This window comes from Athene cunicularia, assembly GCF_003259725.1.
Source record: "Athene cunicularia isolate RWA chromosome 1 unlocalized genomic scaffold, athCun1 chr1_part2, whole genome shotgun sequence".
Lineage (NCBI taxonomy): Eukaryota > Metazoa > Chordata > Aves > Strigiformes > Strigidae > Athene > Athene cunicularia.
In genome coordinates this window covers 19,631,353-19,649,708 of record NW_020799092.1, presented here as the reverse complement: position 1 = coordinate 19,649,708, position 18,356 = coordinate 19,631,353, and the positions used below count along the sequence as shown (strand labels likewise).

Sequence of the window (18,356 nt, the reverse complement as noted above, 5' to 3'; positions counted from 1 at the left end):
AAGAGACAGGCTCCTCGGCGTGCCGCCCCCGTCGGAGGGCGAGCAGGGGCCGAGCAAGGAGGGGAAAGTGGCGGGAGGAGGCAGTTTTCGGGATGCGATGCGTATTGTCTCTGCCGGCGTTTTAGGAAAGCGCGTAGGGGCACGGGAAGGTCAGGCGGGCTCCGGCGAGGGCTTGGCTTGGGTGCAGAAGCAGCATCTCTCCCGGCTGGGCTGCGGGCGGGATCGCAGCCATCATCTGGGCGCTGCATCTTGCAGGGACGTGCCTGGAAGCTGCAGGGAACAGGCACTAGCGATGCTGTGGTAGTACCCAGTAATCGTGGGTCGAGAACAATGTGAATGTGGCTGTTCTCTGCCTCCCTCGCGCTGGATTTGTCCTGTGAGAAGCTGAAGGTTGCCTTCTCACTTAGGAGGTACCGTGCCCGTTCCCAGTGCCGGAGAGAAGCCCCACGCTTTGGCCTAGGAAGGCTGTTTAGTTTGTGACCTTCTGATCGCCAGTTCCCAGCTCTGGGATGGTGGGTTGCTCAGGGGTAAAATTGATGCCCTAAATTCCTCTGCACCCCTCTGGTTTAAGTTTTTTACAGCTCTTCGCATTTGCTCCAAGCCATTTTTTTATGTCCTGTTAAATATATATAGACTGCGGAATTCCTGCAAGTAACTGCTCCCTGAAAGCCTTGCCCAGTCCATATCGTCCAGATGTGTAGGTCTGGCAAGCTGAATGAGGCTGGGAGAAGATTTTTTTCTTTCCTAAAGCCTGTTCTTTGTTTCATGCTTGAATGCTCAGTTTAGCGTGAGGGCAGCAGTCCTCCTAAGGTATCTACATGGAAGGCATTAGAATAAAGAGATTTAACACAAGCTTTCTGGAAATGCAATCAGCAGTGCCAAAAAATGAGAATGAATGACTGGTGAGAACGCATGCCTGTAGATGTGTAGATGGCAGAGGAGGCTCTACGATAGGTTTCTATTTGGAGGCACTGGAATTTAGCACATGTAGGGGGATCCTCGATAGAAATAAAGTTGCAGCACTGCTTCTCAAAGGAGGCGTAGTTCTACATTCATTTTAAAAAAGATGTAACAGAAAATACTTACTAGCTTCGCTAAATTCTCATGCAAAAGAAGTAAAATATCGTAATCTTTTTGACAGTAAGCTTCATAACCAGAGTAGCAGTTACTAAATGTTAGCCTTCAGGAAAATTATAATCAATTGAATGTTAAGACACACACACAAAAGAGGCAGTAACAGAAAATTATTTTTATCTATGAAATAAATATTATCCTATGGATAGGTTTTGTAACATTAGACTCTTCTGAGAGAAGAAAATGTAGTTCTTGGACTTGTCTTCCATTTTTAGGAACTAGAACTTGACAGGATAGTTACCAGCATTTGTCAGACTGCTTCTCTGTGCAGTGCTTAGTCCTATTTATTAGTTTTGTATTTGGTTAGGTGGTTTGGAGGAAAAAAAGAAAGTGGAAGCAAACATTAAAATACTGTATATCTTCTAATGAGCCATTGTAAGATAAATTCCAGTATGTTATATAAGTATATATAATAAGTTAAAGAAGAATTAAAAGTTCAGACAATTAAAACAACAGAATTACAATAGACTGAGCACCAACTTTCTAAACTCTTCTCATTTGGTAGCACTGTCATGATGATATTATCCTATGATTAGTCATAAAAGAAAGGCCAAATTTATCTAAGCCACCTGAACTGCGTTGTTTGCCACAACTAGGAATTGGGTAATCTTAAAAAAGTACAGCAAAAAACCCACTTTGATACTACATGACCATTAACTTTCGCATGCATCTGCTAATTAATATTATAAGTCCGTAGTCAGCCAGGCAAACGCAAAGGAAATCTAATATAACCTCGTAACATCACTGACAGAAACAATAAGAAGTTTATTCTTTGTAAATCTTTGTATATGTTAGTAATAATGATCCAGTGTCCATCTAGCACATTATTCAACAGCAAGATTGTCTTGCTGTTCTTTAATGAGCTTCCTTTCTACAGCTTCTTAAATGCTAGTGATGTTATGCTGGCCAAAATGTGCCATTTCTGTAAGAAAGAACACACCTAACTGCTCTTCATTTCTATGTAATCTCACAGAACTTTCCATTTTAATTGGGTGTTATGTCCACATTAAATTATTCTAGCAGGATTTCCCATTTTCACACCTCTAATTTATCTGAGGTAAAGATGCTTGAGGAGCATTTCCAAAAGAAGATACAGGGTGGTTGTAGGATCTCGTGCAGTTGCTCAGCTGTGATTTTTCAAATAAAACAAAAACTAAAGGACAGAAATTGTGATCTGATCATGCAAGCCCCTCCACATATGGGATTTCTTTTTTTTACTCAGTAGAAATCCCATGCGTGGCTGACTTGTGGGTTTGGTTCCTGCTTTCTACTGATGGCAGTGCATGTGTTAATGCGCTACAAAGAAATTGCCACATCTAAGCCAGATATTAATAGAAATCATGCAACACACATGTACCATTCACTGGAGAAGTAACTCAAGAATTACTAGTCAGAGCACAGTTACCAGATCCATCTTGCAATTGAAATCAATCCCAATTGGAGTAACTTTCTGTAAGTGTGGGACAGGAGAGCTGATTTGCTGCCAGACTAATATTTTTGTGCACTACAATGAGGAAATGTGACTTGGCCAGACTGCAGTCTTCTCATTTTTGCCAGTTTTATTTTTTTGTTCGTTTGGGGACTGTGTGCTCTGTCCGCTTCTCACCATTTGTTGACTCAGTTCCACAGCTAGCACAAATTAAGCACATGTAGCTTTATTGAAACTGATTTACAGCGACTCATGATTGAAACTGGAACTGGTATGCAGTTCCATGTAATATGAGAATCAGATTTATTCACAGGAAAACATGAACTGAAAGTTAAGTTTAGGAGTAGAGAATGCATATGTTATTAACACTTCGTGAATAAGTGGAGAAAAAGTAGCTCTTAAAGTGGTGATAAATATGGAGTTAAAATTACAGGAAGATTGGCCAAGTGTCAGAAAACCAACAGAGTACAGCAGCGGGTACTTTCAAAAAGGAGGTCGGGTAGATTTCTAAAAGCAATCGTTTGACATGATTGCTTGTGATGACAGAGAACTAGATTTGTTATCTAAGAAGATCCCTTCCAGTCTTGTGTTCTTGCTGAGAGATCTTAACAAAAGCACAGAAGTAGAATAAGTAACTCTCATCTGGACCATCTTTAATGTTTCTTCAATGTACTATTTGGGCTACCACTCCAAATTAGCACAGTACAGAAATCAGTCTTTTATACCATGCCAAACATGTTCAGTGATCCAGCAGGTTAATCTTTCTCCAATTTGCCTGTTATAGTTAAAATAATTAGGAAAATCTGATTAATCTGATGATTGCTTTTTATAATGCAGTAACATTTCTGCCATAAAAGCAAAGATATCAGTCATAAAGTATTGGTAATGAGATCTACCTGCATCCGTTGGGCCTTGCTAGATAAGGATTGCAAGGATAAGTTGTGCTCATTGTAATTCAGAACAGGGTCTTGTCTTTATTAAGAACAAAATAGCGAACATATTTAAGGCATAACTGCCAGCAGTGCAGCATTGGTTAGTAATCTTATCATCACCAGTCTCACAGACATTTTTTACGAGCCAACTATAGCAATCTGATTTTGCAAGAGCCTGAGTCATGTCCACCTTTGCATCTTACTACTTGTTACTACTGCAGTTTTGCACTAGTGCTGACTAATGCTGTAACACAGGGACAGTTTTATTATGAAGTTTCATTTTGAGGGAAAATATTGTCTCTGAACAAATAGTTATTGCCTATTGTTTTATATAAAAAATAAAAAGCACACTTCAATATTCTTGTAATGGAACCTACCAATTCATAACTCCCTTTTCTAAGGTCAGCTGCACAACTAAAATGTAACTTGAAAACAGCAAAATACATCCATAATATTACAGATGTGAAATGAATCGCAATGAAATGGATTGTGGTTTTGAGTACCCTGTTTTTCAGGACATTTCTCTTTGTCATAAAGTTTGTCATATGATTTGATGGGCAGTCCAGACCATTTGGCATCCAATCAATAACCCACTTAGTTAAGATATCTTCATGTTGCAGCACTGTAAGAAAGGGAAAAGAGGAGGGAGGAGAAAAACATACAGGTGCCAAGATACAGAACAAATGCCGGTGGTTAAGATATTAAATCAGTGCTTTGATTCCTCTTTATTATTCTGAGCTTATGTTATCTAATGGATCAGTCATAAAAAAATGGAAGTCCAGCTGGGAAAGACGAAGTTAAGAATAAAAGCAGGGAGTATGCGGGTTTGTTTTCTACCTTTCATTCAGGCCTCCTAAGAGGAGAGATTTTTATGTTTTGAGTCTAGGAATAGTTTCTACCAGATTCAGATTTGAGAAAGGTATGTTTTCTGTCTACTGTGTGTGGACCTTTCCTTCATAGCCAGGTCTGCTAGTCCATTTGTTTTTCAGAGGTTTCCAGCAGCTGATGAAAAATGCAAAGGCATTGCTTATAGGGACAGTTCCATCCTTCTGCCAGCACTTGCACGCTCATTCCTCTGGCGCTGGACCTGCATTAGGACTCATGGCAGTGTGATGAACTAGATCAGTGAGTAGATCCAGTTAAGAATAAGCTGCATTTTGTCAGGTCAGTGCTTCCGTACCTCAGTACCCTAATCCAGTTCATGCAGCTACAGGAACACCAGTTCAGGGATAAAGGAGGTGTTAAAGGTGAGGGACTGGAGGTAAGGTGGAAGAGGAGCACAGCTGTCCCCTAAACCTAAAGAGACTCTGAAGGAATTGGTAGTTTTCTCAGGGTGCAAGCACTTGAATAATGTAGCAGTACATGATATCCTGGTATCATAGTAGTGTTGTGATTCTAACTATCCTAAAAATAAAAATTTGGGGCAGTTATTCACACCTACTTAGTCTTAAGAAGCTTAAAAATTCATGTCCAGTGTACTGAGATGTAAATGCAGAAGGCAGTGGAAGTCCAGCAAGGGAACCTCACATGTAGCAGTATTTCCTTGCAGGAGGATGAAATGGGTGATCATTACTTTTAACTTGGCAGGAACAATACAAGCTTATCTTCTTTAGCATATACATATTAACCACAAATAATATACTCCCATCTTAATTATAGGGATTTAGAGGACATGTTCCAGGCCTAGAAAAAATGGTTTATATACCTGTTTCAAAAAATGTATTTTCATTTCTTATTATATTAATTCTGACTATGAATAAGATCACGGAGCCTGTTATGCCTCTTGTAACAAGCAGTGGGTCTGTCTAGTGAAGATTCTAGTAAAGCCATATAAACATCAGTATCAGATGACACTTTTATGTTGAGTGATCTCTCTGAATTGTACATTGCCTGTCAATAATCTCAAAAAATTGATTATTATTCCTTCAAAGCTAATTGGGGTAGAAAGACTATTGTATTTTAAAACGAAATTAATATGATCAAGAAAGAGCAAGAGAGAGATGTAAGCAACAACGTATATTCCTTGCATCCTAGAACATGGTTTGTTTTAATTTTTTTTACCAGGCTTATCAACATAAGCTAAAGCTAGCCCTTATAGGTCAAAGTGTTTTTGGACAAGAAGTTTATAACAAGCTGAGAAAAGAGGGACATAAAGTTGTGGGAGTATTCACAGTGCCTGACAAGAATGGACAAGCTGATCCTTTGGGTAAGTGTAACCTTAATCCAAATGTTAAAATTACAGGCATACATAACAATCTTGCCTTTTTATGAGAAGGTAGTATCTATATGGGAATGACTTGCATATATTGCCTTCATTATACTGGATTCAGCACAAGAACTATGTTTTAACCAACACAAGTCCCAGAACCGGTTTAACCTTGTCAATTAGTATTTAAAAGTTGTTTCTAACCATACAGGGCTATACATGAAGATATTTGAAAAATAAATTAATCTGGGTACCTTATTTGAATGTACATCCTAGAAGTAATCATCCTAAACTAGATCTGTATCTTAAAGCAAATAGCTGCTGAGCCTGTACTCAAGCACAAATGTCTGTCACCTGTTTCACTGTGCTGTCTGGGACACACAAGGCATGGAGCCAAGACTGTTTATCCCTGGCTTTCTGCCCTTTCTGACAAGCTTGCAGGCAGCAGTGTGCCTGCAGAGCCTATTTCTCTTCCACCTGGACTATGGAAAACCCACTGAAAAAGTTAGAGGAGGCTTTACTTTCCCTTTTTCTATTGTCAAAATGCATAAGGATTTTCTAGACTACCTAAAGAAGGAGTTGTTGCCTGACAGATATTCAGAACTGTACTCATAGAACAAAATCCAGTGTGACAAAGCAGCTTCTTTGGAATCATTGGAATTGTAACTTCTTTTTTTTTTTTTTCAGTGGCACAAAAATAGTGAATTAATATGATTAGCAAATAGAAGTGCCAGCATGGAATGTACCTTTCTGGATAATCTGAACTTAAAACTACATTCCATGTCTCAAGTATTTTTTTTCTTGTCAGGGCCTGACATGTTTTTACAGAACTCTTACGAGGGATGAATCAAACAAATTTTGCTTACCTGGGTTATGTCACTTCCAAACTAGCACATAGTTCTTAAGTTTATTACATTCTGTAACTTTACCTCATTAAAAGATTTAATCACACTTTGGAAGAATTAGAGGAGGCAACTATTAGTTTGGAAAAAGACAATTCAACTATTCAGCTTTGGAAGCATACCATAATGCTTGGTGACATTATATATATTATGATTGTACAGTTATTATACTAGCAGATGTAACTAAGTAAAAATTCCACTGATTTCAATCATATTTTTCACTAAACCATGGAATTAGTTTATTGCTCTCCTAATGAAAAAAAAGATAAATTACTAGATAATTTGTTGCTTTTTACTTCCGATGCAAAGAGCTGAAGTCTAAAGTGAAATTTGCTAATTTTTCTGTATCCTCAGACAGTTACAACTAATTTGTGTTTCTAAAAGCAATTGCAGTACACACCAACTGCCATGAAATGGTATTTAAGTAAGTATTTACTTAAGACCTAAGTTAATAGCCTAAAGAGTCTTTAGGTCAAAGATCCAATTTTAGAACTGAAAAAGAGAAAGAAAAGTATAAAAATATGTTTAGAAATATAAAATAAATTAGGTGAATTTTCCATACTTCTCCCTGCTTTCCCTTTTCTTCCTATTACACATACAACTCAACAGACTTGGAGTTTGTACTGTCCTGCTCTCTGTGATGAGTTATTATGTGGTTGCACAGTAGAATTTATTTAACACCTAAAAATTCTCTCTGCAGTTAGTGCAGTTGTTTTTTCTCACCTCTGAGCCTAATTTTGGGTGTAGCTGTGTGTCTCACAGATAAATGAAAACACATCCAGTAAGCGTCAGTATACAGAATTTTGAAGACGTTACTGAAGGCCATTAGCATCTGTAACTATCTGCACCACATGGCAAAATGATGCTGACATGAGTAGTTGTATATAGTCACATTCATACACAAATTGCTAAAGTGGAAAATTAAGTTCTGCTACACCAAACCAGTAGGTGTAATGACCAGACAAGAAATGAAGTGTCTGTGTTAAATAGTCAATAGCATTCATCATTCTCTTTTGCTTTTAGTGGTACTTATTAGCCAAGTCATAAGAGTAAACTTAAAGTTGAGAATGACATGAGCTGTAGATATGAGAATCAAAGACAAAATTAATAAGATACGGTCAAGCACAAAGGTTTTTAAACAGCATATGGAACAGTACAAAGGGCACTCTGTAATCATATTCTTGATGGTCTGCTTGACTTGTCATGCAATATCTCTGATTTCAGCTTAAATTTTTAACACAGAAAGTGAATTAAAAAGGAATGCTGTTCTTGCCCCTCAGCACTGGCAGCGGAGAAGGATGGCACTCCTGTTTTTAAGTTCCCCAGATGGAGAGCTAAAGGCAAGCCTATCCAGGAAGTAGTTGCAGCCTACAAATCGGTCGGAGCAGAGCTAAATGTGCTTCCATTCTGTACACAGTTCATCCCCATGGATGTTATTGACTGCCCAAAACATGGCTCAATTATTTATCATCCATCCATCCTACCACGCCACCGAGGAGCTTCTGCAATCAACTGGTGAGTTTTGTGCATCAAAACTGTGTGTATGTCACGTTAGGATGTTGGTCTGTATCCGTTACTCATGTAAGTGCTGGCACAATTCTGTTGACTTGCAACTGCTCTGAAGGAACTTCTCTGAAGCAGCTGAGTATTTGGTTCATGAATTGCACTTCATACCTAAGATTCATTATGATTTCCAATGCAAGTGCAGCTGTTATTCTGGGATGACCAGCGATGTGATCTGTACATTCATGTACTTCACTCACATAGGCAAGTCAACAGTTTGCAGTTTTCATAGGCAGGACACTGTTCTCTTAGCTCACTCTCCACAAACACTATATAACTATCACAAGAGGGCTTGATGCAGAGCCCAAGATTTCACAGAAGGAAAGGGAGAAGGGAGAAGAGATTCCATGAGAATAAAACCTTATCTTGCAGTCCTCCTGAGCAATGCACAAGGCTAGATTCAAAATGTTACTGTGAAAGAACTACACTGCAATAATGACCACAGTAGACTCAGATCTAGCATTCTTATGACAACAGAAATGCTATTATCACAATGTTTAAGTTCAATAAGAAATTGTCTAAATATGAAGAAACAATTTAAAAATAATTTTATAAGCAGCATGGTGATTATTTAAAGACACAGTGTTGTAGATTCAAAGCAAAAGTATATTTTGTTTTGTTTTGTTATTTTTAATTCTTATAAGAAAAAATGCTAAGCTGAAGTACTTAGAGTAGTTAAAGAGACTGTTAGAGACATAAGGAAATCCTTCAAAAAGTGGCATTTGTGTCCAAGTGAGTAAAATAAAAAAGAGCATAAACTTTGGCAAACCAGGTGAAAAATGGGAGTAAGGCAGTCCAGAAAAGAAATAAAGAACCAACTTTAAAGGCATAAAATCGAATAATAATAACAGTTTTCTCAAATGCATTAAAGGTGGGAGGTATGTGGGGTGATACACGTGTTTGATTTAAAGGAGGGGCTTATCAAAGAGAACACCATAGTAGAAAATCTGTATTGGTATTCAGGATGGAAGAGCTTAAGATGTTACTGCCATACAGCCCTCCTTTGTGTCGAATGAGTCAGAACAATTCTCTTGAGCTGATCTGTGAGTAGAAGAGATTTTAGATAAACTGATGAATGAATAAGAATCTCTTCTCAGGACCAGGGGACTTTCAAGCAATGGTTCTGCAGGTTTGGGAAAGACAGCCTGCAATGTTTTTGTTCCTTCGATTGCATTGGTGCGGGAGACTGGAAAAAGCAAGAGCAATACCCATTTAAAAAGGACTGAAAGGAAAAGCCAGGAAATATAAGATCAGTCACTCTGATTTCAGTCTGTAATAAAGACTACAATTTCTACACAAATGGGTAAATATGATAATGTGAAAGTGAGATTAAGAGAATGGGACATCAAATTCGAAGTTAAAAACCACAAGGTAATGCACATAATGGGGAAAAATACCCTGGCTATATGTAAGCAGTAACAAAAATTAAGTTAATTTTGTTACTCAGAAAAGAGACCATGGAAGGATCTTAAATACTGTCTGCATCTCAGAACATGAACGAACTAGAAATCCTTCAGAAAAGGCTAAGAAAGATAGTCAAAGGTATAGAACAGCTTCCACATGATGGGAGACAAATCTAGGAGTCTTCAGACTAGAGGAGGGGTCATTGGGAAGGAAATATGCTAGCAGTGTATTAAGCCATGAAAGACACAGGAAGGTAAATAAGGAACGATTGCACGTTCTTCAAGAGTTAGGGCACAGCCAGCAAAGAGATCGGGTTGTAGGATTTGGCTAAATAAAGGAGTTACTTTCACTGCATATAGTCTGTTACTAAAATGTTGAACTGCACATCTAGAGAGCTCTAGAAGGATGCTTTTATGGAGGAAAAGTTCATGAAGACCTAATCCACAGGAAGATGTAAATACAAATGCTCTTTCAGGAAGTTCCTGAGGTGAAGGTTTCCAGAAACAGGAATGTATGCTAATGGTGTATCACCGAGTCTCGCTCCATTTTGCATATTCCTTCTGTAAGCATCTGGTCCTTCCCTTCTCAGGGAAAAGCCCTTGGCCTAAGACCTTTAAACTAAGCTAGAATTTGTCCTTGGCTGAACATTCTCATCTTTCACCCTCACACCCCTTGCTCTCATCACAATTTCTTTCATGTGCTGTGGCTACAGCTCTGGTGCTGATCGGAGTCTTTCACCCCACAGTGTGACCGAGAAAATCTGTGGGAATTAGGCATGGCTGAAGGGGCACCAGGCACAAACAAGGGCCCTGGACCTCTGAGGGTTCCTCACTCCAGCCTTTACAGCCTCTCCCAGCTGCTGCCATTGTCTGTGGGGAGAGCTGGTGGGCAGTGGAGGGAGCACACTGTAGTTATCATCCTGTCACCCATTCAGTGTCAGGGACATTTGCCCATGATATTCTCCTCCAGTGCCACACCGAGGACATCCACTTCTCACCAGGGTGCTTTTTTGGAATTTTTACATAATATAAAACAGAAGAAATGCTGCTTAAATGTGTGAAAAATCTGATAAGAGGCTAGCCAAACCGCTGTAAGCTTTCAATTTTGTTATACCTGACAACTTCCCCAGCTGTCTTTGGAGTTTGTCCCTTGTTCTGCACAAATGTGTGCTTTACTCCTTTTAATAATGTAGTTTTCAGGGCTTACAATTAATAATGAATTTTCATGTGTATAAGCCAGATCTCAGATGACTGTTACAACATGGACTGTCAAGGGAATGCTTACGTAAGAGATACGTCTTACTGAGAATTGTGTTGGTGTTTGCATGCACACAAATGGCTAAAAGCATGCAGGAAAGGTGTATCTCTCCATTTCTGGCCACTCGCTTAAACACACTTCTGTTTGATTTTCCACCATTCTGAGGCACATGCAGCTCCAAAAGAGAACTGAAAAATCTAAGTGACTCAAGTTCCCTTCAGATTCAGAGGCAGATCCTGAGCTGATATAAATCAACATCTAGTAAGCAGTTTTATGTTCATACACAGCAGCTGAGAATCTGGCTGGATACAAATTACCATAAAAACTTTTCCTTAGACAGTTGCATATCTATCATTTTCCACTCCGATTTTAGCTCATTTTCAGCTGTGCAACAACTGTACTTCCCTTGCCAACCTACAAACAAGTTGTGAGGCTTGGCTAATTACAGTAAACAACCATGAATTGTTAAGACCAGATGCTGTCTAGATGCTCCCTTCTTTCAAATTATTTCATAACTTTTGCACATCTTTTGCTCTGTATGTCTTATCACTAATAGTACTTCTAAAATAATTATCACAATGAACTGTGTGATAGACACCTTGGATTCAGTTGCAGCATTCTTTATGTCACTTTTTGGAAACCATACACCAACAGTATCGAAACTGTGGGTTCCTGACTTTGAAATGAACAATGAAACTAGTATTAAAGATGGTTAGGATTTTCTTTTCTATCTACCTGAAGTAAATGAGTGTGTAACAGGTGGGTTGATATCCCTGACTACTTTCATACTGTCTGTATTTATTGTAAGGCTTTTTTTATGTCCAGGACTTTAATTCAAGGAGATAAGAAAGCAGGATTTACTATTTTTTGGGCTGATGATGGTTTGGACACCGGACCAATCCTTCTGCAACGAGAATGTGATGTTGGCCAAAATGATACTGTGGATGATCTGTATAACCGGTTTCTCTTCCCAGAAGGAATAAAGGCTATGGTATGTTTAGCTGTACTAAATATCAACATTTTAAGAGGAAAAGAAAAGCATCTGCTGGAGTTTGAAAGTAAAAGAGATATAGACAAGATGCATGTGTTTGGAAAGACAAAGGCTGTGGTGCTCAGCCAAATCCTAGACTTCAGTGGAGCTGTGCTGCTTCACGACAGTTGAGGAGGTGGCCTCAAAATATTTGTTGCTTGCAGCGGGCAGAGCATATCCTGTTTCTACAGAATACAAGAAGTTGAATTTTTATGGAATGTGGCTCTTTCCACACATTTCTTGTATATTTTTACAAGGTGAAATTTTTAAAGGCTCAGAGAGAACAGAAATTTAGGGGTAACATTGGAAAAAAAAAAAGGGGGGGTGGTTTAAGTTCAGAGCCTTGGTGGATTGGCTTTATATGCTTGTCCTTTTCTGTATTGTTTTAAAATGAAGAAAAGAAAATGCATAAAAAACACTCAGCAGGGATTTTTAGATAATTTTTTTTCTCCATTTAAATGCAGAGAAATAACTGTTAGCAGGGGAAAAAAAAAAAAAAAAAAGTTGAATTCAATCATACAGAGCCACGTTCTGGTCCTGCAGAATTTAGGCAGCTGCTTTATGTCAGGTGACTAGGTACTCCCATCAAATTTCTGAGGCTATATCTTTTGTCAAAGAAGTTTAAGCATATATCTATGTTAATCAGTGCAGCATTAGTTTGCTAGAATTAGTTTGCTAAATCCTAGCTTTTAAGAATAAACCAGTTCCCCTTGTGGCAGAAAGTCTTTTGCTGTCATTCACAAGTGTGACTGAGGAAAAAAGGCAAACCAATTTAACATTAAATCTGTTAATTTTTCACTTAGGTGGAAGCTGTACATCTAATTGCTGATGGTAAGGCCCCTCGTATACCTCAGCCTAAGGAAGGGGCAACATATGAAGGGATCCAGAAAAAGGAAAATGCAGAGGTAGTGTTAAATAACACTGTTTTGTACATATCACTAGAAAAGTTGGCATTAACTCCGATTACAATAGTAGTGATGTGAAGTTAACATGACTTTTAACTCAGTTGTTTCCCCACCTTTTATTCCTGGGATAACTCCAAGGATGTATGTAATGGAGCCCCAGGTTAAGTACCTATTCCCTTTCAATAGTTACATATATTTAGAAACTTGGTGTCCTACTTGAGATCATCTACATACAGCTAGATGGCAGCTGCACCTTCAGAGGTTTCTTAATATGTTACCATACTTTTTAAATACAGCATTGAATGAAGATTGCTCTTTGTTTACCAACAGTCCATACTAAATTCTCTACCAGAAATAGATTTGATGTTAGGAAAAGCAAGTGCTGGCACCAGGAATAAAAAAAAAGAAAAAAAAAAAAAAAAAGAAAAGGTCATGTAAACAAACAACAGATTAAAAATTTATTTAAACACCCATATAAGAATTATTTTTTATAAGCATTAACACTGCATTAGCTGAATCTTCTTTGTGATTGGGAAGGCCACCATAAAATTATAGTGAATGTTGCCTGTAATACCTTCTTTTCCTTTTCTAGACCAGTGCAAAAGTTAAAAAATTATTCCAACGGTTTCAGTGTTTTGTCCATGGTGAATGTAGTCCCTCCCACCTGAAATATTGTAGATGATACTTTTTATTATATTTCAATTTCTGATTTACCTTAGAAAGAAACAGCTTTGCATGAGGACATTCTTATTCATCCATTTAATGTAATATATGAGGAGCTTCCTTGTAGTGAACTAGCTTAATCTCCCTGCTGTGAAAATATTCTCACTGGTTTATAACTTGCTTCTAAATATCCTTTGTGCTTAAACTAAGTAGTATGCTGGGTACCCAAGTTTTGTTATTTAATAGCTGTTCTGATACTTTCTTTAATTTTGTACATATACTCACCATGCAGCAAAGATAAAGGAATACATTTTCACTAGTGTTACATATTAAATATACATAACATTCTTAAAACATTGTTTCTGTTTTCCTCAGAGTTTTCCAGGAATTGCAGTTGAGTAGGGATTCCATTTATTAAACCATTTATAATGGGTTAGTAAATTATTAGAAAGTATTTTAATAAAAGTTTGTAGATTTATTAAAGAACTTAGGATCCAAGCAATAAATACATCATTTTCATCAGAAGATACCCCAGACATACACTTACTTATATTTATATGACATTTATTAGATTTCTTAATCATAATATTAATTATTTATGAATGAATACCTAGTAGCAAGAGTTCTATTTTCATTACATTAGAGTGAGAAGGAGAATCTATGAAGAATATAGACTGTACAGAGCATAGAAGTGCTAAGAGCATCCCATTTGATAGGTCTTTGATGATTAGCCATCTGGAGATCACTGATCTCCTTTTATTAGATCAGACCCTTTCTGTGTCTTAAATCAATGGTTCAAAGAGAAGGAGGGAGGATTTGTAATTCTTATATAGGAAAACATTACTAACTTGATTTATACCTAAACAGAGAATAATTAACCGGCATGTCTTGATTTCCTAGATTTCCTGGGACCAACCTGCAGCAGCTTTGCACAATTGGATTCGAGGGCATGATAAAGTGCCTGGAGCATGGGCAACAATAGATGGCCAGGTATGGTCTGAAAGTCAGAAGAATATTCTTCTTTTCTATAACCTCCTTTTGACCTTTTTTTTAATTATAAAACTAAAGGTGTCTGCATACAGCTGAATACAAATGGGAGTTACTTTGGAATAGCTCTCATTGGATGACTATCTGTTTTGTGTATATCTGGACAGGCACCTAAACAAATGTACAGAACACAGTAGTTAAGATTTTTTTTGTTGTTGTTGTTAGTGATACATCCATTTGATTAAAAGAAAGATAAGAGCAATATCTGGAAAAAAAAAATGGGCATGATACAAAGCAATAAGCAAAGAAAGGTAGAACCAGACTTGTGACAATCATTTTGGGAAGCAGGCATGCATTAGAGTATAATGCGACCCATGCTGTACAGTGGACAACATCACAGTATTAACAGCAAAATGAAACACTGTGAACTACTGAAATAACAAAGACAGTTTTATTTTAAAGAGATTTGGGCCTAGATCATTTGCAGAAATAAATCTATTTCATTTTATCCAAAACCAACTACTTTATTAAAAGTATTATACATTTGATCCACATTGTACTTACGTAAAATATTTTAAAAATCACATTATCTTTCCCGGCTGTGATGTCCAGCTTTTCTTACTTAACCATTAGCCATCTGTTGGTAGGCTGCTCCAAAAGCCTGGTTCTGCCCTAATGTCCAGGAACTGTTGATGATTTGAGAGCCCAGAAAGAACAGAAGAGCCCAGGAGAGAGGCAGTGTTCAGCATTACCACTCTGGGAGCAGAGCTGGACTCCACCAGTCAGAGTCAGGCTTCTGCCAGTCTCTCACTTTGGGTGTGCACTGACAAAAGCTGCGTCCCTTTCTGCACTGGTTCCAGCACGCACATTGTTACAGCTGAGCAGCGTTGCAGGTTTAGGCAGCTTGCAAAGTTTTACATATCCTTGGTTGTAAAGATACATAAATAATGCCGTAACATGTTTTCTATGTGTAGGTACTTGTATTTTATTTCTATTATATCAAATCTTCGAAATGGTATAATTTCATTATAAGAATTTTAGAGCATGTTTAGAATCTGTGCACTTTTAATTCCATTTATTTTTAGGTGGTTACTTTTTATGGGTCATCATTACTTGATGCTTCAGTGCCTGCTGGACAAGAGCTGGCAATAAAAGGTGCTTCAAGACCTGGACTTGTAACCAAGAATGGTCTAGTCATTTTTGGTAATGATGGGAAGATGGTAAGTGCTCACCCTGGCAAACATGATCATGGATGAAATAACTTTAGCAAGAACTGCAAGTGTGGAATTGCGAGGCTATACAAATCTAGCTGCTAATGACAGACAGCTAATATGCTTGGAGTTTATCAGTTCTTTACTGTCCTGTAGAGAAGACGTTCATGTTTTGCTTCTCACTCAAGCCATATTGATTTCTAATGTGGATTAAAATGTACTAATACTGGGAAAGACTCTGAAAGATAGGTAGCAGTGGCTTGTGTTAAATTACCTGCATTACAGCAGCTTTCCTGCAAGCCATTTATTTTACTATTTCAATAACCATATCAATGCCTAAAAACTCTCCAAACAGGATGTTACCTTCCAGATAATTTAAAATCATGTCCTCTCATTGTTCAGGTACTAGTGAGAAATCTTCAGTTTGAGGATGGAAAAATGATCCCTGCATCTAAATACTTCTCTGCTGATGAAACAACTGCCCTGGAACTTACAGAAGAGGAGCAAAAGATGGCAGAAGATATTAGGGTAATTCAGTAAACTGCTTTAGCAGGATATTACTCCAGACAAAAGCATTACATACTTCTCATTATAGGCATATATTTGCAAATTAAATGCAAATTGTTTTTTGATAAAATGTACTCAAAGGGTATGGGGTTGAATCTTTAGTTATTGACATTAATTCAAGTGTAAGTGGGAGTTCATTAGAGTACCTACACGCCACTTTAGAAAGTTTTCTTCCATATAGAAGTAGTAAAAAGACAGTGATTGCAGGGTCAGTTATGGTAAATATATATGAATGATGAAAGTGTGAGTGAGAAAGAACAAATGGACTGTCACCTCACAACAGTGAGGTTTTCAACACTGGCAGACTTGAACAGTTCCGAAATCCTTTCTTTGCTCTGGTGTTACTCACTAGGATGTGCTCAGAGTGGCTCTGTTGGACAAGCTCTGGGGAGTCTTAGAACAACAGTCTGAAAAAGAAAAGCAGCAGTTTTCTCGTTGTACCTGTGTGTGCTGTCTCTCTTCTGCCACAACCACACACAAGGGGTTGGCAGGCAGAGGGAGGCAATGGAGCAGCTGGAGCAGAAGGTTCTCATAGCCAGAGAGGCACTTTGCTGCCCTCTCATGTAATCCAGCCCTCTGTAGAGCATGTCAGGGGTTTAGCTGAGAGCCACATTTGTCATTAAAGTTTTGTGCCGGAGCAAGTGTATCACAGATGTCTTCCTTCTGCTAATTCTGCTACAGGGTCAGTAATCTTTGGCACAGGTCAGGCAGCTTGATGCACTAATATTTTAAACTGCTGCTTCCAGATTACCTTGAACCTTCTTGCCAGCAGCCTAAAAGCCGCCTGGAGCTACTGACTGACTGAGACAATAGCAAAAAGAAATGTAAACTCTTTAGTTCATGACACTACCTGCTAACTGTGAAACCTAATTATAAATAATTGAAATATTACTTTACCAGTTAATTTCACTGTTCATGTTAGCAGAAACCTCCATCTCATGCATGTAGCTTAAATTACTTCTCAGCTCTGCCCAGATGCCAGAAATGCCATCAATCCAGTCACAAAGAGCTCCAGGCTGTCCTCGCCTCTGATGATGATGTGTTCCATAATGCAATGGAAAGTTATTATTTGGAGGATAAAGCTCTTAAAAAAAATGGGCCTGAAAATTATTAGCATTGTACCATTTGGGTTTCTTGACTGAATAGGTGAAATTATTGTGGACAAAATAATAGCTTTGGATAAGGTAATTATGCTGAAGAATTTGTTGGCTAACATCAGGTCTCTAGACAGTTTGAGACCCTCTTAAAATAATTTTCTGTTCTAGAATCCTTTGAAATAATGCGTGTTGTAGGCACAGACACCATAGAAAATATGGTTTGATAAATACTTCTTTTAATTAGAGGATTATTCATTATTACTTCCATTATTTTTATGTATTACTAGGCAATTTGGAAGGGAATTTTGAGCAATGTTGCTGTAATTGAGGATTCCACAGACTTCTTCAAATCTGGAGCATCATCTATGCATGTTGTCAGGTAAAAAAATACTCAAAATAACATAATTTTGAAGCCAAAGTTAATGGAAACAAAGTCGTCATGGTGCTTTTAAATCAGGGTTGATCAAGTAATGTTAAAAAAATAAAACCTTATAATTTTCAATACTCTAAATATTCCCTTTCCAATATTAGAAAATGTGGCATGGTTCTGCTCCCAAAATTGGGAGATATTGATGTAATCCTGCTCTTTCTATTGAAGTAAAATTCCCCTTAACTTCAGCAACATCAGCCGCATGGGGAAGCATCGTGATGCTCACACCCGTCTGTGTGCAGTGACGGGTATCTCAAGACCAAGGGGCTGACTGGGAAGCTGAGCAAAGAACTCCCAGAGAGGAGAAGCCTTTCACAGAAAGAATTGAGCTTATGCTTACAGGTGTGCTGAGTTCATGCTGTGTTGGGTCACCTCAGTTACCTTCTTTTTGCAACTCAGATATCCCAGGCCATAATATAAGACCAGCATTTCAGGTGTTTTTTTTCAACAAACTGATTATTGTCCTTATTACTTAACAGTCTATAGAGCTCTGAACATCCTCCATGTATTGGTTAGAGTAGTCCCATATACTGTTTTGTCAATCAAAATATGCTATTTGTCATGTATTTCCAAAAGTTTACCTGAAAGTATTCCAGAACTGACATATTTTTTTCCATAACACTCCCAGTTAAACCAACA

The 18,356-nt window shown here is 38.0% G+C and overlaps 1 protein-coding gene across 1 annotated transcript in view; it reads left to right on the top strand.

Moving 5' to 3' along the window:
* Positions 1-5,564: 5,564 nt before the first annotated feature.
* ALDH1L2 (aldehyde dehydrogenase 1 family member L2) overlaps positions 5,565-18,356 on the top strand; it is a 29,144-nt gene continuing 16,352 nt past the window's right edge. The window contains exons 1-8 of the mRNA XM_026867813.1: positions 5,565-5,701; positions 8,021-8,118; positions 11,653-11,818; positions 12,661-12,762; positions 14,326-14,415; positions 15,498-15,632; positions 16,026-16,151; positions 17,575-17,666. Of these exons, the coding sequence (XP_026723614.1) occupies positions 5,681-5,701; positions 8,021-8,118; positions 11,653-11,818; positions 12,661-12,762; positions 14,326-14,415; positions 15,498-15,632; positions 16,026-16,151; positions 17,575-17,666 (830 nt within the window). The 5' untranslated portion in view covers positions 5,565-5,680. The remainder of the gene's footprint in view (positions 5,702-8,020; positions 8,119-11,652; positions 11,819-12,660; positions 12,763-14,325; positions 14,416-15,497; positions 15,633-16,025; positions 16,152-17,574; positions 17,667-18,356) is intronic.